Source organism: Canis lupus, chromosome 2 (genome assembly GCF_003254725.2).
Source record: "Canis lupus dingo isolate Sandy chromosome 2, ASM325472v2, whole genome shotgun sequence".
NCBI lineage: Eukaryota > Metazoa > Chordata > Mammalia > Carnivora > Canidae > Canis > Canis lupus.
In genome coordinates this window covers 45,082,819-45,108,218 of record NC_064244.1, presented here as the reverse complement: position 1 = coordinate 45,108,218, position 25,400 = coordinate 45,082,819, and the positions used below count along the sequence as shown (strand labels likewise).

Sequence of the window (25,400 nt, the reverse complement as noted above, 5' to 3'; positions counted from 1 at the left end):
GTAAGTACATCATCATTTTTGAAGCTTTATGCAGATGGGTAAGTCTTGCTGTTGGAGCTTTTCATGTTGATTTACATACTTGGAGAATCTGGACCAGACAATGTGCTTATCACAGTCAGACAAATGCCTTTATTTTATTCAAGCAGAGATCTGGAAAGATAGCAGTATTTCACACACGCATTCCATCTCTGTTTTAAATCTTGGACAGAAGAAAGTATATATCCATTATTTTAAATTGTATAAAAATGCTATGTTTAATATAAATAATTGAAGATTGAGTTTTTTACTCTCAGTAGAAGGCAGAGTATTTGAAAGACTTTAGAACAGGAAAAAAGCATTTCCTTTCTATTAGCATTCATAAAAACCTCTCTGAAGTAAACATGCAAACCTTTATTTTTCTCTTTGCAAATGGGGAATGATTTTTTTCAGTGCATTAAAAGCAGATATTCCATGATTACATTAGATTAACGAGACGTAATTTTGTGCCAAATAGGAAAGATGGCCAGTGGCCCTGCAAGACCATGTACGCAGAATATTGTAAAAAATTTTTCCAGTTAGGAGTGACAGTTCACATAGTTAATTCAGTATTTCTATATTTGGCTGTAATCTATCCCTATAGACACCGGAACTGGAAGAAATGACCTTAAATCACAGTAAGGGATTTAGTATAGACCTATGTAGAATGTGAAAGAGGATTAAGTTAAGAAACAGTTTGCAGAAGGAAGTTACGAAATTTCTGTCACCAGTGAATTTTACAAACTACATAGGCAGTTTTATTTATATTAGGAAATAAAGATGTATACCGCCTTGAGGCAAAGTATTGAATTGGCTAGTTGTCCTCAATAATCAAGTCCCATTTTGCTCCTCCAGTTTTAATTTCTACTACTTAGTCAAATGTACTGTATATTTCATGTGTTAGTCTTGATTTTCCAAGAAGCCAGTGCTAAAATGGGGTTAAAAAAATGCAAGAATTTTAGGAAATGCCCATGTAAGAGAAAATACAAAAGAAGCCAGGCCAGGTAAAGTTGAGTGAAACCTCAATTCTGATGCAAGTTTGACCCTAGGTGAATAAGAGAGGTTGCATAGAAGCATCCTAGATTGTCTTAGGTAGAGTTATAGGGGAGTTCTCAAGGCAAAATCAGCCAACAGAGGAGTCCTGCTTTCCTGGGAATGGGTCTGTCTGCTTCAGTATCTATACTGTGCCAGTCATTGCCTGGGAGAAGGACATGGTAAGTGTGGCCACAGCTCAAAACCTGCAGCGGATTTCAGAGACAGTAGTCAGGAACCTTTGACCTATTATGGTTGAAGGTCTGCAGCACATTCTTGTGGCCACCATACTTAGGCTTTTAGGTCTTGGTTCTTTCAGTTTCTTGTCATCTATTACAAGGTCTGCAGCACATTCTTGTGGCCACCATACTTAGGCTTTTAGGTCTTGGTTCTTTCAGTTTCTTGTCATCTATTACAATCTCCATCCTACCATCATTTTTTCCATGTCATACTTGTTCTTCATGCCCAAACCAGTTATAACTTCCTTTGTGATCTGGACAATCAAGTGGCTAAAAATGTCACTCTCTTTTGGGAATGTGATAATTCTTTATATTTTCCTGTGGTATTTGTTGCCTTTTATTATCCATTTGTTCAAAAGCAATGGAGAGGGATCCCTGGGTGGCGCAGCGGTTTGGCGCCTGCCTTTGGCCCAGGGCGCGATCCTGGAGACCCGGGATCGAGTCCCACGTCGGGCTCCCGGTGCATGGAGCCTGCTTCTCCCTCTGCCTGTGTCTCTGCCTCATTCTCTCTCTCTCTCTCTCTGTGACTATCACAAATAAATAAAAATTTAAAAAAAAAAACAAAACAAAAAAAAACAAAAGCAATGGAGAGTTCTGTTTGTGTCTAGATGTCTTTGTATACTCTGGGAGGTCAGAAATAGTGAATGGCTGGAGCATATTTTGAAAAGCTCATGATGGTCTAATAGAAGAGACAATATTGTAAAATACAGCATAAGGGAGAAGTATGACCAAAGAGGCATGGGGATACAGGAGAAGGAAGCATTATCTTCCAGAGAGAAGGGAAAGGGACTGCTAAGGGAACCAGGGGGAATTTTGTGAAATTGATCTTGAAAGATGATCAGGTGTACTGAGGGTTAATGGTTGAGTAGTCAGCATCTTTATAGCCACAGTGGTCTGGTATGGAAGAGCATAGGGAAGGCTGAGGTTCAGGGAACCTGAAATGATCTGGTATATTTATGGGATTATGGTAAAAAGTGATTCTTCAGAATTCACCTAAAAGCTGGATTTTGTAAGGCTTCTTGTCTTGGTAAGTGGTTTGGAATTTATCCCATGAGTCTCACTCTAATTCAGAACATCTGAAAGTCATGTGGGCCTGGCTGTATCACAAAAATATTGATGTGTATAATACCTTTATGTCACATCCCAGAAAATAAAACTATATATATTTTTAGTTTTTTTATATATTTTATTTTTTGCAGTCCTATATATTCTATAGTTTCCTATATTTAAAAAGTACTAAAAGAGCCTACTCTAAGTAAGTTACAATGAAGAAATTACATTTTGATAAAATAAGATAAAAAATAGGGCATTAAGACCCAAATATGAAATGGGAAGATTTAATGCACTTTTAATTGCAGGTGTGAGATTTGTCACAAATAACCATTTAAAAAAAAAAACATTTTCTTCTCTGTGTACATTTACTTTTTGTACTGTGTGTTTATAAAGACACAGTTGGAAAATCTGGTTATATTTCAAATAGATAAGGTATTAAAAGGCATGATTTTATGGTAATAATACTTTGTAATATTTGAGAAACTAGATATAAAATTCACCAGAATATTACCTGACAATTCTAAATTTAAATATCCATAATCCCTAAAGTCAATATATTATTTCATTTTTATTTATTTATTTTTTAATGTTTATTTTTTTATTTTTTAAATTTTTATTTATTTATGAAGTCACACAGAGAGAGAGAGAGAGAGAGAGAGAGAGGCAGAGACACAGGCAGAGGGAGAAGCAGGCTCCATGCACCGGGAGCCCGATGTGGGATTCGATCCTGGGTCTCCAGGATCGCGCCCCGGGCCAAAGGCAGGCGCTAAACCGCTGCGCCACCCAGGGTTCCCCTTATTTCATTTTTAAAGAACTATAGTTATGCCCATGATTTTTGTTTTAAAGAAGACAATTATAAACAGGGTAGTTATATAATTTTTCACCAAATTACCAGAGATTATGATTTAAAGAGGAAGTTGTCCAGGGTGGAAGAGAAATTAATTGATCTTTGGGTTATGACAAGAGCAGAAAAGGCTAGAATAAAGCCTTTTAGTCATTGCCTAAAAACTCAGGTTAGACACATTTAAAATACATGTATTTATAGAGGAGCCCATGCTTACAAAGTGACTCTAAGCTGTTGAAACTAATCCCAGTTGGTGGTTTCTGAATATTTTTGTGTATACTTACTTGATGTTAGCTCATTATTTTGTGCATTTTTTTGACACATGCCCAGAGTCAAGCTATGGAAGGCATCAATTCTTTTAAATACAATTTTTGGGTAAATAACTTAAAACTGAGAAAATTATATTACCAGGATAAAAACTATAGAATTCTATCTTTCCTCAAAATGAATATTCTGTAATTTGTAGTTTGGATTCCCATCTATTGTTGAGTACTTTTAAGATGTATTAGCTTTTACTAACTCGGCAGGCAAGACTGTCTCTGAGAGAGAGGGGGAAGAGAACAGAAAGGTTGACAAGTTTGATAAGAGTAGCCATCAACAGTATGGTATCTGAGAAGCAGAAGTTGTTCAATGTGAGATGACTGAAGGGATTCAATGAATGGTAAATTGAATGTGTATATGCATACACTTGAAAGTAAACTTCTAATAAAAAAGAGGATCATTCTCAGTCTTTTCATTTGTTTGTTGATAGTGAATTGTAGTGAGAAAAACATTTTACATTAAGACTCAGGGCACACAAACATATACATTGTAATTATATGTAATTGTAATAGAAGGATCAAAGACAAATACTTAGCTCTATAAAGTATAATACATTTTGAAATTCTCTCTTTTATTCAAGCTCACTCAAATTGTCGGTCATATTCAACCAATTAGATTTAATTTCATCACATGCTATTGTTTTTACCTACTAACAGACTACAGCTCAGTTTGAAAAGTGCTTAGGTGGGGAAAAATATACACGTGCATTGTTATTCAGAAATAAATCTATTAGACACACTTATTACAATTAGGTCTGCAGATCAGAAGCCAGACAGAGTCTAAGTACTTTCTCAACTAACAAAGGAATTTAAAAAACTTTTTTATTTGACATAATTTCAGATTTACTATAAATGCAAGAGTAGCACAAAGAAATTCTGGATTCCCTTTGTCAAGGGTCCTATAAAATTCCCTTTCTCTCTCTTTCTGCAACTGTCTGTCTCTCGTTTTTGCTCTCTCCAGTCATCCATCCATCCATGTATTGGTTGATCTATCATATCATATCATATCATATCATATCATATCTACCTACCTACCTACACACACATATACACAAATATATATATTTGTAGACTTTTTCCTTCTGAACTACTTAACAGTAAGTTGTAGGCATAATACCCTTTTATCTCTGAATGCTTAGCTATTTCATAGGAAAATGAAATTATCTTACATAGTTGCAGTTCAATGACCTAAAAAATTAACAAGTTAACACTGTTAGCAATGTACTTATCTAATTTACAGATTTCAAGTTTTGATAATTATCCCAATAATGTTCCTATGACAGAAGAAAATACAAAATAATGCCTTGCAATTGGTTGTCATGTCTTTTTAAATCTTTTAAACTGAAGCGCTTTCTGTGACTTTCATTGTGTCCTATGGCCTTGATGTTTTTGAATTATGCAGGTCAATTGTTTTTTAGACTATCTTTCAGTGTGAGTTTTATGTTACCTTGGGATGAGATTCAGGTCAGACAGTTTGGGCAGGAGTTCTACAGGAGTGATGTTGAGTACTTGAATCCAGAGGCACATGCTATGGTTTTTACCAAATAATTAGAATTCATCAATAATTTCTGCCTGAAGCAGTACTTATGATGGCTTGCTAATGGTGATCATTTCTTCTTCATTTATGAGTTGGGTTTTAGTATATGGAAGAAGATTCCCTTCCTGTTTGTTTGTTTCTGTAACAACTCATGGATTCTTTATTTAGTGGATTGTAATCCTTTAATATTGTGGATTAATAACATTTATTTTTATGCTAATACTGTCCAAGATGTGGACAGGAGGAGCTCCCTCTACTTAGTCTATTGTCATTTTGACATGTCCCGCTTATTCCTTGAGCACTTTCTTACTTTTTGGCACAAGATATGCAAGAGTCTTCTATTTTTCCCTGCCCCAGCTTTGGAATCAGCTGCTTTTCTGAGGATTCTTGGTTCCTTTTAATAGGAAATGGTGTTTAGAACCAAAAATTTGGAGGAGATAATAGGTATGCTCATTGCTACTGGAGAATTTTTGCTTCCAGGTCCTGTAAGCAGACAGATCTGGGAAAAAGTGTATGTAGATATGTACTCATAAACATAAATATGTGCATCAAAAACATACTTACACAGATCTGTGTGTATATCCAGGTATCTCTGTATATTATGTCTGTGATTTCATGTTGATACTTCCAGTTCCAGTCCGATACTACAGTGTTCCTTCTGTCCCTCTCCATTTTTATCTGCGTAACTTCCTTACAACAGTGAGAGACTTGGTTCCATTATTTACAATGTATTACACATTTGTTCAATCCTAGAATATAGTTTGTTTTCAACTAGGGCTGAGTAAAGCAATATGGGTGGTGGCATCTTTTCTATGTAAAATATGGCACTAATAATTTCATTCCCATAATAGTAATAATTGCCTGGCACCACTAAATAGCTAACACAGGTAGATAATCCATTTTTCCCCTGGAGTAGTTAACTATGACTTAAGTCAGAGTATCAGCTGAGCTTTGTCTTGGACCAAACTTCAGGATCACGTGAGAAAAATAAGGACAAATGCTGGTGCATGAGTGTTTTCAAGCATGTTTCTAAGTAAATTCCAAATGCATGTGGGGTTTCTGGGTTTTAGCATCTGGTTACTTGTACCTCGTGTCATTTTCATCAATGCGAATGATCAAGATTAGGACATAAAAGCAATCTCATCATTTATGTGTTTATTTTCCATGTTTTCTGTTACCAAAAAATGATGTAAGCTACCTTAATTTTTTAAAATGAATAAAAGGGCCATGGAAATCTGAGTCAGAAACACAAATGTGAAAGTACATTGTGTATTTGGAGTTAAATTTAGATCTGAGCTTCCTTAAAAACAGTAAAGTAAGGAAACCTGATAATATTTATATCTTTAGGAGAGAAAACTTCTTCCTATAATGAATTCTAAAACTTTTTTTTTAAGATTTTTTATTTATTAATGAGAGACACACAGAGGGAGGCAGAGACGTAGGCAGAGGGAGAATGAGGCTCCCCATGGGGAGCCTGATTCAGGACTTGATCCCAGGACCCTGGAGCAACAATGTCTTTAACAGCCATTTTATGTGAGATACACAAAAACACATTATTCATTTTGGGTAAGTATGTTTTCTTATATTTAGTTTTGATACAAGTCTAGCTACGAAACCATTATCCTACATAAGGATTTCTATAGGAATTTAAATCATTACCGATCTGAAGAACTAATATTAGAACAGAGCTTAGTATACATTGCAGAATGGCTTTTCAGCTTTGCCTTTGGATTATCTTTCTCATATATCACTTTTCTCAACTTGGCAAGAACTTGATTATAGAAGCTAGATGGTTGTCAATTTGACATTTCGTTCTTTGTCTAGAGTGGGATAATCCGGGATTTCCATTGGAGTAGAATTCAGAGAATTTCTATTACAAGATTATGGTTAGCAAAATCATCAGGAAATGTTTATGGAGGCAAGATAACCACAGATATAGCTGATTACCTATTTAGAGCACTTGCAGTGAAATTTCTTATGGTTTCTGATGTGCTCAAAAGCAACAAAATAAACTAGAAAGTATTTCCTTTCCTCCTCCTCTTCTCCTCATCCTCCACTGCTACTACTACTTCTCCTCCTCCTTTACAATTGCAAAAGTCATCACTGTATTAGGATAATTAGTTTTATTTCAATTGGTATGGAAAATATCCTTCTAAGCCATTGCTACTATGACACTTACATACTCTAGAAAATATTTCCAGGTTCAACGACATTGGGATTAAAATTTAGTGCGTTTCCCCTACAATATAGCTGTACAAATAGGAATAATGTCATTATGTAGCATGAGTTAAAAATAAATATTAAACTCTTCTATTGTAGTTTTGCCAAATTAGAGAACATAAATTGAGGGCATATGCTTTAATCTAAGTTTTCTTTTTTTTTTTTAAAGATTTTATTTATTTATTCATAGAGATGCAGAGAGAGAGAGAGTGGCAGAGACACAGGCAGAGGGAGAAGCAGGCTCCATGCAGAGAGCCCGACGCGGGACTCGATCCCGGGACTTCAGGATCATGCCCTGGGCTGCAAGCGGTGCTAAACCGCTGCACCACCGGGGCTAAGTTTTCTTTGACAGTAATTTGAAAACTTGCTAGAAATAGACAATAAAATGTTAGCAAGATTAGAAACAACCAGGTCAAGTAAGGGGTAAGGAAATGGGCACACGTAGATTTTTTGAGACTATAAATAGTATATACTGACAAAGGTAATTTTAGTATTCCATGTCGGAAGCCTTAAAAATATGCATACTCTTTAGATGTAGCAATTTCTCTGCTAGACATTTATCCTCAAGTAGTAATTAGAGAAGTGGGCAAAACTAATTGTGTAAGGATGCTCATTAATGAGTTGATAGTAGTCAAATATTTGGGAGTGAATATATCAGCACTCTTTTAAAAATTGTAGTGCTTCCGCATATTTACAAAAAATGATAATAGAGGTATTTACTTTAAAATTTGTCATAAAACTATACATAATATAATTCTTTACACAATTTTACTTTTTAAAAAGATTTTATTTATTTATTCATGAGAGACACAGAGAGAGAGGCAGAGACACAGGCAGAGGGAGAAGCAGGCTCCATGCAGGGAGCCCAGTGTGGGACTCAATCCCTGGTCTCCAGGATCACGTCCTGGGCCGAAGGCAGGAGCTAAACCACTGAGCCACCCAGGTGTCCCCACATTTTTACTTTTTAATTTTTTCTTTACACAATTTTAAGTATTTATATTTAAATATAAAACCAATTCTGATAGGATTATAGGAAATTTTTATTTCCTCATACTAAACTTATACCTTAAATTTTGGAAAAAAGCTATTTTACAATACAGAGTTTTAAAAAGAATATTACAATAAAAACAATCTAGCAAGTATTTTCTTTAACATGACATATTTCTTGAAAGCAAGCCATGACAATTTTATTCATTCCTTTCGGGATAAGCTGTAGTATTTGAATGCTTCTTGGGGGTCTAAGTCAACACTTTAGGTCTTGGTGACTTGTATGTGCCCCTCAGTTTTAACCAGTCTCAGTTTTGAGATCATTTACTTACTTAATTCATCATTTATTAGGTTATTAGGTGCTTCTTATATGTTTAATAGGGCTTGAGAATACAAAAATAAGTGAAGGTTTTGCCCTCAGAAACTAAAAATTTAGTGGAGGGATGATACTGTGAACAATATGATTTGGGAACAGAGTTGGTCACAAATGATTCCCTTAAATGAGTCAGACCCCAAGAGGGGTCAGAGAAGACAAATGGCTGGGTGGTCGGGTGATCTGATTTTCTGGGTGGTTTGTTTGATTTAGGGCTAATTCAGAAAACCTTTCCATTTCTAATTCTTATATTCAGTGCCATTATAATTCTTTCTGTGTACATTCTGCTGGTGGTACATTAGTGTTGATCAGCACTAGTCTTGCAGTCACGTAGCAATGTCACTCCATGCGTCAGCTATGTCTGTCTATATGAAAAAGCATCTGGCTGAACTTTATAATCCATAGTTCTGAGAAGTTTACAATGCCCATTGTTCTTTTTCAGAAGGACAATGAGAAAGAACAATGGGAGCAAATTATTGCCAGTGTCATGTGATTTTCTGTGCCTCTGCATTGCTCATTCATCCCAGATGGTTCATGTTGATTGCTGTTTCTCTCTCTTAGTGTGATAAGAGTCAGTAAGATGATTAATTCAAAAAACCTTAAGATTCTACTTAGAAAAGTCTAGATAAATGCTAAGTGGTGTGCTATTTATGTGGATCAAGAGAGGTCAGATCCCTGGAATATATAGATAGCATATAAATTAAATCACTGGTGTAAAACTGCTGGACAGTGAAGAAACATTTAAAATTCTTCCATAAGTGTTCCATAGAGCATTTGTCTTTCTGCATATATGTATATAGCAGAATGATAATGTCTGTCTTAACTATGACTTCTCTGTGGACATGTATACAGATAACTACTGACTTTAAAATATACTTTAAACAATTCTTCTTTCAATTTACAAGATTGAGGTATTAGGAGTTTTGGCTATTCTTTTCTTTTTCTTCTTCCCCTTTTAAGGCCTCTCTTATTTTCTTTCTTGCTGCTTTCTCATCCATTAAAATATAAACTTAAGTATATACTTTATATATACTTGGTCTGAGTTTCTTACAAAACACAGTCGTTTGGTAATTAAAGTAGATGAAATGCTCCTTTGGACTGTATGGAGCTGTAAAATCCCTCATTTCTTAGTATCTCTATGCTGGTTTATTAACTTATTACAAATTGAATACTGCCTCTTAGTTTAATATGCATTACAAAATACAAGTAGACCATCCCCAAATCTATACTTGTCACAGAGAAGGTCTTTAATAAATATTTATTGACCAAATGGAAATATAAGTGAATAGATGATTTTCTTCTTTTCTTTTCTTTTCTTTTCTTTTCTTTTCTTTTCTTTTCTTTTCTTTTCTTGTCTTGTCTTGTCTTGTCTTGTCTTTTCTTTTCTTTCTTTTCTTTTTCTTTTTTTTTTTTTTTTGGTTCTTTGAAATATATGAGAAGTATCTAAAAAGTGTTAACTACCTCAAAGGCAATGCTAAGCATAAAATTCATTCCCGAGAAAACACTCCCATGTATACAATCATATGGATTTATTTATTAAAACTAGTCATTAAAAACCTCTTCTAACTGATTTTATTTTCCTTATTTTGAAAGATAAATGCAGTTTGCACTGTCACTGTTTAGAAAGCCTAGCTTCTGCTTAACAAAACGGAAGTATGTGCTTGAAATGAATATACAGCTTTCTTTCTAATCTCAGCAACCAAACCCTGACTAAATTTAAAATCTTTATAGGTCGCGCTGTGACCTTTTTAATTTGTGTTTGTCACAAGCATGTTTCTTAACAGACATTTCAAAATTACTTTGAAAACTACTCCTGTCTTTAAAGTGTGGCATGTGCCAAAATTAGAACTTGGGTTCGTCAATGTTAGCAGAAAGCCTCTCTGTATGCACATGGGAAACTTGGACTTGGAGGGAGTAGGAACTGCTCAGACTTTAAAGTAGAAGATTCAGACTTGAATCCAGGTCATGGGGCTTTGAGGTCCTTTTGGTTTCCATTACAAACACCGCTTAACTTGTTGCCATGTATATCATGACATTTTATTTGTCCACACTCATTTCATATCCTTTGAACACCTGTAAATGAGGAGGTAATGATAACTCTTTAACTCTTGGGCTGTAGCCCACAGATACACTTAATTACCTTAGAGACAAATAGTCATGACTTTATGAGTGGGAGTTGTATGGGTGAGCATTAGGTACTCGTGGTGGTATTGGTGAAAAGGAATTTCTTCCTATCCTGTGACAGCCTGTACTTGGGGAGGAGTGGTGTCATGAGAAATTTACCATTATGGAGAAGTTACTGACTTCAAATTACTGATTTGAATCCCAACTCAGCAATCCCAGAGAAAGATAAATCTAACTTTTTTGAATTTTATTCTAAAGAGAAATTAAATATTTTTGGAATATTTATTTGGTAAATAAGCTATCTGACTAGTCTCACTGAAGTTCATTATACACCACAGTGAAAACCTAGTTATACTTAGTTGGAGTGCAGGTATAGATACTATATAGTTGAGGTTGACACATATATGCTGTGATTTACCTAGAAGTCACTGGATAGCAAGTATGATTATGGAGTTTTCCTTTGCAATATTTGAAAATAAAGTACATTTTTTTGTGAGCCACACAACAGTACGCAATGCATTGTTGTCCAATCTCATTCCAAAAACTCTGGTTTTAAACTGTAAATAATACTATATGTGTTATACGACTGAAATCTCCTTATAATAGAATATTAATACTACCATTGAAAACACAAATAATTAAGAGTTCCTCATTTCCATCCTTGTGTGTATCCAATTCACCAAGTGGTGCATTAACTATAGTTACCTGCCTATTAAAGGGATAACTCATGAAAGGGAGGCCATTTGGACACAGGTGCAAAAGACTTTAGGAACCAGCAGGGTGCATTTCAAACAAGTCAAAGCACAACTTATAGAAAGAACATCTTGGAAGAAAAGCAATAAAGCATAGCAGAGAGAGCATTTTTTTCCCACTGTGAATAAAAATCTCCCAAACCATGATTGACGAGATATAAATAAGTCCCTATGACACACTAGTTGTTGTACTGACAAATGGAGGGCCGGTGGTAGATGGAGATGAAAAGATGCATCATACATGTTCCTTGTATTTGTAGAATTTTCCAGAGGGAAAAAAGTGTACATAATCAGCCAAGATATTGTGGACATCTATCCTGGCCCAGACAAGTATATCTTATCCTTGATACCTGCCGTAATACTCTGATAAAACTAGAAATACAGTCGGGTTCTTTTTCCTAACAATGAGGAACAATTTTTGGTTCCCTACTGAGGAACTTTTTACTCTTTAAATAGCATTCCATTTATTACATCTAAGATTTTCCTGTGTTTTTGAATGTTCAACAATTTAATAGCGTCTTAGCAGGGTATCACTTAAAGTCAATAAAATGACTTAATTTTAAGTACATGTATTTTACAGTGCAGTGTTTGGAATTATGTTTAAAAAGTCCAAAAAAATAAAAAGTCCCGTTAACTTTTAATGAACAAAGACCTAGTTTATTGATCTTAAATGTTCCACGTAAAGACATTTATTTTGCAAACTGTGACTTTCACAATGGTAGGTTGAAGAGAGTGAGAGTGCCACGTTCATATTGTTATATCCGTAATTTTTAGTAATGACTCTGCAGAATGACATAAATACCAAACGATTAGGTAAAAGTTCCTGCCTGAGCCGTTTCTATTCTGTTTCTCTTTTTTCCATTCTAATGTGTAGTCCCAATTCCTTATTGTACTGCTACCTAGTCCAGAGGGAAAATTAAGAGATGTGATTTCCTATTGGATCACTAGATGGCATCATGCTTCCCCATAGAAGGAAGCTGCTCGAGAATTCATCAGGGCAGTTCACATAGAAGCCAGGAAGAGGATAAGACAGATGTACTTCCCATAGCGTTTTGATTGATTAAAGTCATCAAATCTACAGTTAGCACATGTTACTTTGCATTTGAAAAGGGATTAATTATTGGCATTGTAAAATGTCAAGGAAACAATCATTATTGAGGACAAACTTGAAGTATGCCTTTAAGAGGTAATTCAGAAGGTTTTGTTTTACTTTCCAAAACTCATCAGAAACAAGGAAACATATTGTGCCTGCTTGCAAATCTGGGTCTTAGTGAGCCATGTATTAAAGACTAGGAATACTGGTGAATGTTGTAAAGTTTACAGAGTTATTTTCAACAAACCAAGTAAAGGAAATTGCATTCTGCCCAGGGATAGGCAGACAGTCATGGGCCATTTACTGCCCCACCCAGCGAAGCCTGGCCATATCCCTTGGGGCACAGGGAAGTCTCTAGTGTCCATTTAACCTCCCTGAGCAAAGATTTACACTTGGTAGAGTAGAAGACTCCTCTGGAGGAAGTGCTATTTATTGTTATAAAATCGTAGGTTTGGAAAATTAAGTCAAGAGGGACTCAGAGGATGTCTTTTCAGTGTCCTTATTTTGGAGATGGAGAAAATAGAAATGCAGTAATTTCGTGTACCTAAGACATCAGTAGACTAAAACACAATATGTGGCCCATTTTCATTTTCTGATTTCAAAGCTCTTTGTCAATAAATGCATAGGCTCAGTGGTTAGGTCTGGGAAGTTGCGGTTATTAGGAGCTCAGAATATTAAACATCCTTCTCTCTCTTCTGCCACTTGAGAAAAATACCTCTTTCATAGGATTTTAGAACCAGAAAGGATTTTAAACATCACATGTCACCCTTTCTTTTTACATATACAGTGATTATATGCTAGAGAGATTAATTTGTGATGCATCCTGGACTTTTTGTATCACATGATATTAAACAATTTCCTTTGTGGACATAGAGGTGAAAATTTTTCAATAATAAAAATTAAAGTAGATTTTGCAAAAAGAATGCCTGATGACAATGTTTCTCAGTGTGGTGATTTTAATTGGTGTTGATATTTTAAGGATACATGCATAAAACCAATTATATGTTTGACTACATTATAACAGTGTGGCCAACTAATCAGAAATTTGAAGGGAGGAGTACCACGTTATAAAATTTCAGAACTGAAAAAAATAAAATAAAATTTCAGAACTGGGTTTTTCTTCTTTGGTTCATTGACTGCATTGAATCTTTGTGTTGTGGGTGGTGTAAACTTTTCCTTTTCATTCCTTCTTCTAGGAGTGGCTCTGGGGAATCATTAGGTAAATGCTTGTTGGTTTTTCATAATAATTATTTCTAAGCTTTAATGGTTTCTGGTTTTGGCCCCTCTTCACTGTCTCCAACTTTAGGCAAGAGTTCAGAATGGCTTCCAGTTGCAGAAAGAATTATAGCTCCAACTTACCATCGAGTCTATCTGTGTGGTCTTGGCAAAACTTTTCAGGCCTGGCCAGGCATGATATTGTTGGCAGAAATGAGGCTCTGCCTCAACTTGGACTATAGCTTTGCCGTTTTGCCTGAAGACTTTCCAAGATTCAGGGAGAGTCCATGAATATGTGAAGCATCTTATCTCCAAGAGTGTGCTATAGAGATAATGAACAACTCAGATCTCTTAAAGATCCCGAGAGTAAGAATAATATTACTTAAATGCAAGTTCTCTTAGAAATGAAGATTTTAATAATTTAGAAATAATTAAATAATCTTGTCTGGGGACAAGAAATTCCAGCATTTGCCAAATATTCCATGGCTAGTGCTTTTAATGTGAAAAATATTTTTTAATAGAAAAAGAATAAGCCAATATTTGATTTCTCTGTTGTTTGGAAGGATAACTAATTATCATGATTGCTGTCTTTGTCAACCCCTATATACCATTCTGTATTTTCATCGCCTACCATTCAATGCAAAGTCATTTCCACAACTGGAAAAAAAAATCACACTGGCCAAACAGAAGTTATCCATCCTTGAAATAGAGGAGTTACTGCTCTTTGTCATGGCACTCTGCCAGCCTGAGTGCCATTTGAATCTTTGATAATTTCTTCTTTTGATCCTGCAACTCAAAGGAGGGTGATCATGGCCATGCTCTTAGCTTTACCAAGGGTGGAAACCTGCTCACCACATGCATTGAAATAATGAAATCCTGTAATGATAAGAAAACAAACCCAACAAATATGATAGTAGCTGATGCTTACAGAGTACTTATATGTCAAGTACTGCTCTGAGCATTTTGCATGTATTAACCTGATTTCATCTTCACAACAACTAGAGTTAGATGCACCCTTGTTATTCCCTGTTTTTAGATGAGGAAACTGAGAAACAGGTAATTAAATATGTGCTCTTTACCATAATGCTGTGTTCTTTTTAATGAACCTGCCACTGCTTTTTCCGGATCTGGTGGATGGGGGTACACCGTAGAATTGACAGAGTAGAGCACTAATTAATTTTGCATAATGTGAAAGTCAAACTTAGGGAACATTTAGTGAATGGACAGTGTGCTTTGTTATGGAACCACATATGTAAAATTAAGGGTCAAATTAGATGATCCCCCAAATTTTATGTTTTAAATGATTGGCAGAATCAGACTTAAATTTATTTAATGTGTTAACATTATCAACTGAAAAAAAAGGATGAAAATGGATAGAAAATTGTAAGGCTGTGGGAGGGATCTTCAGGCTTGCAAAAAAAGAAAAAAAAAGGAAAGAAAGAAAAGAACAAGAAAAAAAAAGAAAGAGAAAAAAATCTTATGGCCCATAAGATTCATTCCATATTGTAACATCAAATATGGAATGAATACTGTGGTTTTAGATATTTCCCTGGAAGTATTTTAAATCCTAAAAGCAGTCTCCTAGACCAGGACTCTCAGTAGGCCCATGGCATCTTATTATGCCTAGCATGTAACTGCAACTCTCCAGAAATAGTTGAATCTTAAACATTCATGGCATACGTTAGTGTAAAACTAGTTTTTCAAGGGATAGCCAGGTAACTTTAGCATGAATAAAAGTGATTCCTCAGTGAATTCCTCAGTGAATATTTACGTAAAAAAATATTTACATAAATATTTATTTCAAATTATGCACTTATATGGAGTATTAAAATAATTATTTGCATTTTCAATAAAGGAATAAAGGGAATCTTCCATATGATCATGGCATTACAACTAATGTCTTTTATTTCTTTCATACCTTAACTAAATATATCATACAGTTTCTGAATCTCTTATTGCCTTCTAAATGTGAACCTACATTCCCAAAGAATCAACGAGGCCTGTTTTTAAGTGGCTAAACTAATACTAGGAGAGAAGTCATCATCAACATTGATCATAAATGTGATGACCATAAGTAGAATCCCAGAAGGAGGCCTTATATACATACTGTGAATGCATATATTAAAGAAGATGCTAATAGTAGCACTTTGCATTAGCATGTTAGCTTTTACACTTGCTTTTATATATTCATCTCATTTAGAATTTCTGTTAATTTCAGTTGTCCTAACACAAGGCAGAGAAAGTAGTATCCTCTTTCCCCATTTATAGAGAAGTATCTGAATCTCATAGAATTGAAGTGTTTGCTCAATATCAGTTAATAAATGACACAGAAACCTAATAATGCCACTGTGGTCATCATATACCATCTTAAGGATACATTTCTTCTAAACTCTCTGAGGTTTAAGATGGGTAGGATTTCCACAGATGCAGGGACAGCTAAATTACAGAAAGACAATAGAACACTGCAGGAAGGCATAGAAACAGCAAGCATGGTGCAATTTGGGGAAAGAGCCAGTGGGCCAGTGAATTCAAGTACAAGATGGAGTGAATTAGCAGGCAGATGTTGATGCAGTGCCATAGGAGGGTTCATCTGGAATGGTTTCAGGAGAGCACAGACTGGGTGTGTGGTCTAAGAAACATTAAGACTGGTGGATTTGATGGAATAAGAGGTAACGTGGAGTTAAGTTTCGTGATAAAGGGAAAGGCTCAGGGACAGATATTAGAGCTATCTCAAAGATATTATATTGTATTATACCAATTAATATGGCAGTTGAGAAAGAGTGAGACACCTGAGATGAGTTTCAGGTTCAGGCCTGAATGACTGGGGGGAATGATGAAGCAGAAAGAGAAATGGAGAAATCAGGCGAAGCTACTAACTTGGGGGGAGAAGCAGAATGATTTGTTGGGTTTGAGTGTACACAGGTGATACAAGTGGTTATCCCTAAGGTGATATCCTAAGGTATATTCCAACTTATCCCTAAATTGGAAGAGAGATCAGAGTGAGGGTATGAATTAGAAAAATATTCATATTGTCGTGCTATCTGAAGCCATTGAAGTTGCTGAGAGAGATTTTAGAAATAAAAGAGGGCTTGGAGCTGAATCTTCTAAAAGAGAGTAGGAAGCAGATGTGAAGCTAGTGAAGTGAGACAAACTGAGCAGATAAAGCAGTAGGAGGAGAGCCAGAGAGTATGATGTCCTACAAACTCTAGGAGAGTTTCATGGAAGAGGAGATAAGCAATGGTTATCCAATCATTATGTCAACCTGACTGATACATTGTGGCACTATTTGGAATTCAGTAAGAGGGATTTTAGTGACTCCTACCTTCTGCAACACTTTTTATTAAACACACACTGATGGGGATTTGATTTCAAATCACATTCAGTACTGTTGTTAAAAGGTGGATGAGGAGCAGTCAGGTATCGTCCAACCTGGGCAGGTGGCACACTTATGAAACAGGTATGGGATAAGTTTTCTGGAAGTCTTCTTAAAGATGTTCAGGGGAACATATCCTGTCTGCAATTTTTCTCAGTGCTATTGTGGGTCTCCAGGGGAACGAGTCAGAGCAGAGAGATCCTGGCATGTAGAGGATGTGGAGCAGAAAGATGGAAAGGATGCACTTCCTTGATGTCACCACCATGCCACTTTAACCACACCTGCAGTCACCTGTCTCTGGACATTGTGGTAGCTAAAATTTGTTATTTCCTCATTTTTTAACCCAGAAGAATCATAATTTTCTATTACTTGAAGCCACCTGATGCAAGATATGAAGTTTTCATTTTCACTTCATTTTTATAATTGTGATTGCCAAGGCCTCCGGGTGAAGAAGCCCCCAGAGGAGGGTTGAATCAAAGATATATTGTCTTCCGATCTATAATAACTGTTTCTGGCAGGGAAGCTAGGCAAGCCTAGTAAAGATTCTCAGGCTAACTGACAATGTGTATGTTCTGCTAAACAGGCTTTGGTTGGCAAATTAAATTTTTGAATTGGACAGGAAGTTATATTGGAATGTAATATTCCGTCACAATGTCTATTTCATGGAATTGCTCTGTTTCTGTTGTTCATTTTGGCATTTCCTATGCTGTAGGCTGGTCCAGACAAACACATGATTCATCTGCACAGCACCTAGGCCCTTCCTTACATATGCTTCAGACATGCAGTGAAACTGTGTGCCTGCAATCTGAAGAGGGTGCCATGGTCCATCACCGTGAAAAGAATTTGAATATTAATAAGGAAGACACAGATTTTACTCTGACAGCAGGCATGGCCAATAGCGTCTGTCATGTCCCTCACATAGTTATAAGCCTTATAAGTTCCTTTCTTCTTGGAATCCAAAAATCAAGAGGGTTGAGAGGGCAAAATTGAAAGGTATTGTGAGATCTATTATTGCTAGGACCTTTTACAATTCAGTTGCTTACTTAAAAAAAAAACAAACTGCCTTTCAGCAGTCTTCTTCAGCAACAGTAAGCCATGCTATGCATTCCTATGAATAAAATGTACAACAGCTGCATCCAAATACAGTGACTGAGCTGTTTGGCTCCTCCTTGGAATATTAAAAAAAAAAAAAAAACTTGCTTGGGCAGAGTCCCTTTATTGCTTATTGAAAAATTCCAAAAGATTTGGGACTATGTTTAGCAAATAGTGAGCAAGTTTATAGGATTCCATAGTCCTTTTTCTAAAATAATATTTTTGGAGGTATCGTTGATACCATTATTTTTACAGAAAGGCCCATTGAACTGTTTCAGATTCCAGGGAATAGTGGGGGAATTAGTCCTTTTGATATTAATTGTAAATTAGATTATTTTAGATAATCTCCACGTGAAATTTTGCTATAATAATTGTGCTTCTGCACATAGGCAATATGTATACTATCCAATCAGAGCACTCTGCTAGAGAGCCTCAGAAGGGATTCTTCTGAATGTAATACTATTATAGTCTTTGTCCTCAATTGTATTAGATTTCTTTTTTGGATAGAAATTTTATGTTGGAAAAAATAAAAGGTTCGGTGACCCGCGGCAGAAAAAGTATATGCACAGGAAAGTAAGATAATTATTCCCTTGACTTTGAGTTCTGTTTGGAATGTCAGCATCAATAACAATCCTTGGAGTATTGTAACATTGCTCTAGCAACTATACTAACATAAAGCACAGAAGCCTGTCCATTATTATTGATTACAAGGTCACGTTTCCTTTTAAACCTTGCTTGCCAGAGTGCCTGGAGGGACATCAAGGTACCATGACAGTTTTACTATAATTACCCTACGAAGACTCTAGGAAGACAACCAGTTGATATTCCTTTGGAGACATTTCAACTTGGTTATTTATATGGAGCATTTTGTCCAATTCTGGAAGGACATGTAGCTGTAGAAGGGTGAGCAGTCATGATAATGGAAAGTATAGTTGCCTTATATTGGTGATTAGGTATATGGCTTCACAATTTGATTTCTTGTAGGCATTAGCAGTATCTGTTTTGGAGATGGGATGGCATTCCAAAAAGTTCTGTCCACAGAAAATTGATTCTATCCAAAAAATGATAATTAGGGATGTGTGTTCATCTTAGTATAATGGATAGAATTTTCCTTGCCATTTAAAAAGGTGATTTAAAAAAAAATAAAAAAAAAATAAAAAGGTGATTTATTTTAAACACAAATAGATTAGCTCCGTAGTCTTTATTTACAGACATTATTCATCTTTTGTGTATTTTTCCCTGCCCTTAAAATGTTGATTTCTCGGATTTAGGTACTGAACCAGATAGCAATAATTTCCTAATTTTATTTCATTTAAAAGCCAGGAAACCCCTTTTTACAAATGAAATATTGCACAAAACTTCAATACATAAAACAGACAAAAGTGCATCATTATTGTGGAGGTAAGTAGGCATAAGTCTGGAGATTTACACATTTATTTTTCTCTTTGCATCTCTCCCCTATCTGCTATAGTTTCCCTAAATTTTTACAAAAAAAAAAATCTTTGTTTCTTATTCCCAATTCTAGGGCACCTGTTGGATAATTCTCTTCTCAACTTGGAGCTCCATCAAACTATCTGATGTGCACCCCAGGCTCATTCTCCTTTATCCTTTCTATTCACGTTTAATCAAGCATCATCATTTCTTTCTCATAGGAATATGCATGCATCTCCCTTCTCTTCTTAATTCCTGATGCCTTCATTCAGGCCCTAATTTTCTTTTTTCTTATTTGGACTATTTACATAGTCCTCTCACTAATTTTCTTTTTTTTTTCTCACTAATTTTCTGCTCCCGATTCATTTGTTAATAGATTCTAAATTTTATCATTTTAAATGTCATCAGAAAAGGAAAAAACAAAGATTGAACATGAACTAGTATGTTTGTTTAGATAGGTATGATTTTAAATATATACATATAATATGCAAAATTTAAAACAAATATCAAAATTAAATAGGATTATACATACAAACACATGTATACTTATGTATACATTCACACACATACACACTTTTGTGTTTTCTTCTCATACCCAGGGGACAGCCTTGATGGTATACTCTCTACCATGTGCATCTCTCTCTCTTTTTTTTTTAAAGATTTATTCATGAGAGACACACAGAGAGAGGCAGAGACATAGGCAGAAGGAGAAGCAGGCTTCTCACAGGAGCCTGAAGTGGGACTCTATCCTGGATCTTGGAATCACAACCTGAGTTGAAGGCAGACACCCAACCGCTGAGCCACCCAGGTGTCCTCCCCCCCTTTTTAAACATTTATTTGTTTATTCATGAGAGACAGAGAAAGAGAGAGAAGCATGTGCATATCTCACTTTGGACACTATTGCTTTATGCCTGTCAAAGAAATCTTTCTGAAATGAAACTAAGTACTTAAAGTCCTTCAATAGCTCTCAGTGACTGTTAGATAAAAATCTAAATTCTTAACACAGAAGACAAGGCTGTTGATGAACCAGCTGTTGTCTAGTTCCTAAGCTAAACTAAAGTAATATGTATGAAAGCTCTTATGAAATGATTTACACTTGTCAAAATACTAGATGATTTATGCTGTCAAAATAAATATATTAATACATAGCATCTTGGTCACTTACAAATTTATTTGTGTTGTGAGCTCAGCTGGGCCAACATGACAGCCACATTCTATGGCATGAAATGTCTACTTCACTCTCACTACAAAAATGTAAATAAACAAGATGATTAATTTTTTTTGATGGAATGGGGGATAAAATCCACGTGTAAGGTTCTATAGCATTTATATATATCAGTCCTTGGGAACTTAGGGAGCAAAAAAGAATAGAACATTGCTATTGGCATCAGAACTTTCATTGACTCTACAAAAGTTCTTTTCAACATTATGACTAAAGTACATCAGAATGAAGGAAATGCTTTCAAAAACAGGGAAACATTGGTTACTTTGGCTTCAATTTTAAAACAAAGCAGTACATCCTTTTTTAGAATATGAAGGAGGGGGCAAAAAGGAGACATTTCCTGCTGTGCATGGAGATGAGACAAACGTAAGAAAAGAAGCAGAGCTGAATGTTTCGTTATCCTGCTAACCTTTGTCAGGCCGCTGGCTTGATGGGGTTCAAATTTCCGCTGTATATTTTGATACTTTCTGTCTCCATAGCAGTTGTTAAGGAATATGTTGCCAGTAATGATACTGGAAATGCAATTCATTTATAAATAGATCATTCTACTTCATAGATGCCATTATTTAGGTGATCGTGTAAGATTCTGTGGGAGACTGAACATATGGTAAAATAGTTCATTTGCTCAGAAAATATAAATAGTTAGAAATATCAAAACATAACCAAGCAAGCATCAGACAGATTAAATAAGATTAGTCAATATTTCTTTCAAGTGACAAAGAAAAGACTTAAATTTGATTTTCTATTTGAAAAATATCAGTGGAAATAAGATGGATAATTTCTAAAACTTATTTTCTATGTAAGTGATTAAGCAAATGAATATGTTTGTTCTAGAAGTTTTGGGGAGAAAAACCACAATGTTTAATATGAAGCATTGGCTTGTAATAAATACTTTCTTTAAGCCTAGGGCACATTCAGCTAGGGTTAACATTTTCTAGCTGAAATTAATCATAAAGAATCCAAGATGTCTTTTTGTACATTAAGTGCCTTCTTTATCAGATTTCAGTAAAAATAGAAATATCTGCAATTATAAACCCTATTTTGAAAGGAAGAAAAATAATAAATTGTAGAAGTAAAAGTTATCTTTCTGGAATTTGGAACTCTCACTCTGCTCTGCCTGTCTTTCATATTTACCTCACTGACATACGAAATTTTATAAAATTAAATTATAAAATAATAAGTACAGATTAAGTTCTCTTCATTGAGGCTGATTCCTTGATTTTTAAGATACAATTAAAAAGAGTAAATGTTATTCCCATAAAAGAACGCTTTTTTTTTCTTTTGAATTTATAAAATTATTTTAGGAATAGCACCCTCTCAATGTACTAGTGGTGTTTAATTTTCATGATTTTTCATTTTAAGTCTTTTCAAAAGTAAACTCTATGAATAATCTGATCATATGTGTGGGAAACCAAAACCAAAAGCATTCAAACTGTTTTGACAAATAACAGATATTCAGGGTCAGTGCATGTAAGGCTAGAGATAATCACTCCATCTGTTCCATTGTTGGTAAAAAATAAGGTCCAGATGTTACATATACCTGCTCTTTCCCCCTTACCTTGCTCATTGACAGGTAAGGTTTTCAGAGAAATTTGAACTGCCCAAGATTTCCCCTGAGATGATATCGAATAGTTTCTCTCCTTCAAAGTATTTTCTTGTTTTTACGGTCTTTTCAATGAGCTGAACCAGTAGATTCACTGGAAGAAAATGGAGGCGTGGGTTCAGTGAAATCTTCTGTAAGGAGCAGCTGGTAGGGTCAATGATCATGGATGATCATGGAGTTGCTACTGTTGCTGTCTGATGGACTCTCAACCTAATGCTCAAAGAAAATGAGGTTTATTGGGGAGGAGAAGCAGGCCCCTTAAGCTGGGGCTTCTTTTGTTAATCTTTTTTACAATTAGATCAAGAATTCTGTAGCAATCTGCTTCACTATAGTGACAAGAAGCCCCAGTCACAGTGGCTTAAAATTCCAAACGTATGTCTCTTGCTTTGTTATCTTGGTGACAGCTAGTAGGCAGTTCTGCTCCATGTGTCTTCCCATTCTGGGATCCATTCTAAAGGAACAAGTCCTACGTGGAGTTGTTGGAAAAGAGCAAGAAGCTGGTAGAAGCACATGGTGCTTTTTAGATTTTTTTTCACTCTGAGATGACATACTGTCCCTTCCATTCATTTTTCACTGATCCAAGCAAGTTCATGGCCACCTGGACAATGGGGCAAAGCAATATATCCTCTACCCGAAGGCCTGTAAGTTCACTCAGCAAGTGTGCTTATAGAAAAAGGAGTGGATTGTTGGGAACAAGAATGCAATCTGCCATCATACGTAATGTCCATAAATATGGCAACCCTAAGCAGACAGAAAAACCTCGATGCCTATCCCTAGGCCACAACATTCTTCTGTACTACAGTAGTACAGCATCTTCTTTCTTATCTAAAATGAACCACCCTCAGTTCATTTTAATCTGATTTTTACAGACATGAACGGAAGGCAAGAGAGATACAGTGGGCCAGGAAGAAGTAAGAATATCTCTATTCATGTGATTTATTCTAGACTCTGAGTTCTGTTCCATTCCTGGATATCTTGATATGGAAAATTAATAGACTTGCATGACAGATTCTTTGGGCACAAGTTTATTTACCTAATTTTTAGCTCTGAAAGTACAAGTCAATTATCCAGAGCATGCCATAAAGAGGGACATTTGCATGTTGTTTATGCAAAAGTCCAGAATTGTATATGCCACTTTGCAAGTAGACAAAATGTAGGGTGTATAAGCTGGATATGTCAACATGTTGCTTACTTTACCTCTCGTTTATTTTTGTCATATAAATTAGCACTACGATGGCACACCCTCACTGTGTTCATTCTTTGCTTTGGCCGCTTAACTTAGAGCAGGCAACCAAGTTTTCAAATATCATTGGAAAATTTTACCTCTTCAGAAAGCAATACTAAGGAAAAGCTTTTTAATTTGAGCAAAATTAATTTTATCAGTTGATTTTTAAATATTACCAAGATTTTTAAAAAGATTTTATTTACTTATTCATGAGAAAGAGAGAGAGAAAAAAAAAAAAAGAAAGAGAGAGAGACAGACAGACAGAGACAGAGGCAGAGACAGGCAGAGACATAGGCAGAGAGAGAAGCAGGCTCCATGCAGGGAGCCTGATATGGGAATTGATCCTGGGACTCCAGGATCATGCCCTGGGCCAAAGGCAGGTGCTCCTCCACCTGCTGAGCTACCCAGATGCCCTGCCAAGAATTTTTAAATTCTAATACATTTATTAAAACTTGTCTTCATAAAAGTGACATATGCTAAGATCTTTAGGAGGATCATTGCAGAAGCCAAATGACCAAAAATAATATTGCAGCTGAATGCAGTGTTGGAAAACTGTTCCTGCCCCTGTGCTTACAACTGTGTCAGTGAACTCATCCTTTCTCCTGTATCCTTTAGCATCAGTCGGAAAGTAGACTGGCCAGTAGGGGTTGTTACTTGTTACTCTAGGCATTATGGTTTTAGAATGGTGGGTTAAAGCTTGAAATAATAAGTGGTATTTTTAAAATATATATTTTCAGTGTGAACATAGTTACAATACTCAGAATTTGTGAGAACTTGCTTTGAACACTGTTTTGGCAGCTTTTATCCCATCCATATCATTATGAGGCATATTTCAAGAATTCATTTTTTCATCCTTGCTGATTATCTAGCTTTTATTAAACTGAGTCTATACATCAAAGTTGTAAAGTAGCCTTATAGTTCAATTTAACATCTTTTTCCCTGGGTAGTATTCTCAATCCTTGAGGCTTGGATTCCAGATACCCTAGAACATATAAATGTAATCACAATTCTAATTTTTAAAAAGGCAAATATACACTCACTTTCAGTTATCCTAAAACATTACCTGCTCTCTAGCAGGTGCGATTTTATGTAGATAATCGTGTGTGTGTGTGTGTGTGTGTGTGTGTGTGCATCAATATAATCAGGGGTTGAAATGGAGAGGTTATTAATTCAATGTTTTTTCCAGCTTTTTATTCAGATATTATTGACATTAATATTTTTTAAATATATAGTTTTATGAGACATTTCAAGGGCCTGGGAATCTTCTCACTGTCCATCCCAAGGATGCATGGTGTGATTCAGACCACGTCCTGTACACAAAGGGGAGCAGAAGGCTCACCTTTGGTGGGTAAGAAAGGGGTCATTATAATACAGAAATTATTCCAAAATGGTCAAAACTCTTTAGGCAGTTTGATATAGATGTTTATATAGGTGAACACTGTCAGAGAAAGGACACAGCTGAACAAAATACTAAGTAAAAACAATATGTCTGAATAGACTGTCCTTCAGATTCCTTACCTGCTAAGACTCCTAATCTCTTATAGCCTTGTTACTAGAGAGGCCTAGAGGCTACACTTGGAGAAGAAAAGCATTTCTCATTTATGGTTTTGATTTTCCTCATAGTTTTCCCCACTCAGCTAGTTTGCAGAA

At 35.6% G+C, this 25,400-nt stretch overlaps 1 protein-coding gene and 1 long non-coding RNA gene across 41 annotated transcripts in view; one reads left to right on the top strand and one right to left on the bottom strand.

Moving 5' to 3' along the window:
• PDE4D (phosphodiesterase 4D) overlaps positions 1 to 25,400 on the top strand; it is a 1,438,885-nt gene that overhangs the window by 795,114 nt on the left and 618,371 nt on the right. For 2 of the 37 annotated variants that reach the window (XM_049097751.1, XM_049097752.1), the window contains exons 1-2: positions 21,152 to 21,288; positions 23,395 to 23,436. The exons of 27 other annotated variants lie outside the window; for them this stretch is intronic. Coding sequence is in view for 1 of the 10 variants with exons in the window: in XM_025448322.3 (XP_025304107.1) it covers positions 21,233 to 21,288 (56 nt within the window). In the remaining 9 variants the exon portion in view is untranslated. Of the gene's footprint in view, positions 1 to 21,151; positions 21,289 to 22,834; positions 23,167 to 23,276; positions 23,437 to 25,400 lie in introns of those variants that run through there. 8 more of the 37 variants (XM_049097748.1, XM_049097746.1, XM_049097762.1 and 5 more) reach the window with 5 other exon arrangements.
• Positions 1,887 to 22,619, bottom strand: LOC112660646 (uncharacterized). 4 transcript variants are annotated; one of them, XR_003137113.3, is made up of 3 exons: positions 22,481 to 22,619; positions 20,866 to 21,518; positions 1,887 to 10,693 (listed from the first exon to the last, which is right to left on the bottom strand). It is a non-coding gene; the product is annotated as an uncharacterized LOC112660646 (long non-coding RNA). The 4 variants fall into 4 exon arrangements; XR_003137112.3 differs by lacking the exon at positions 1,887 to 10,693 and adding an exon at positions 10,700 to 14,680; XR_004813490.2 differs by lacking the exon at positions 1,887 to 10,693 and adding an exon at positions 10,700 to 14,126.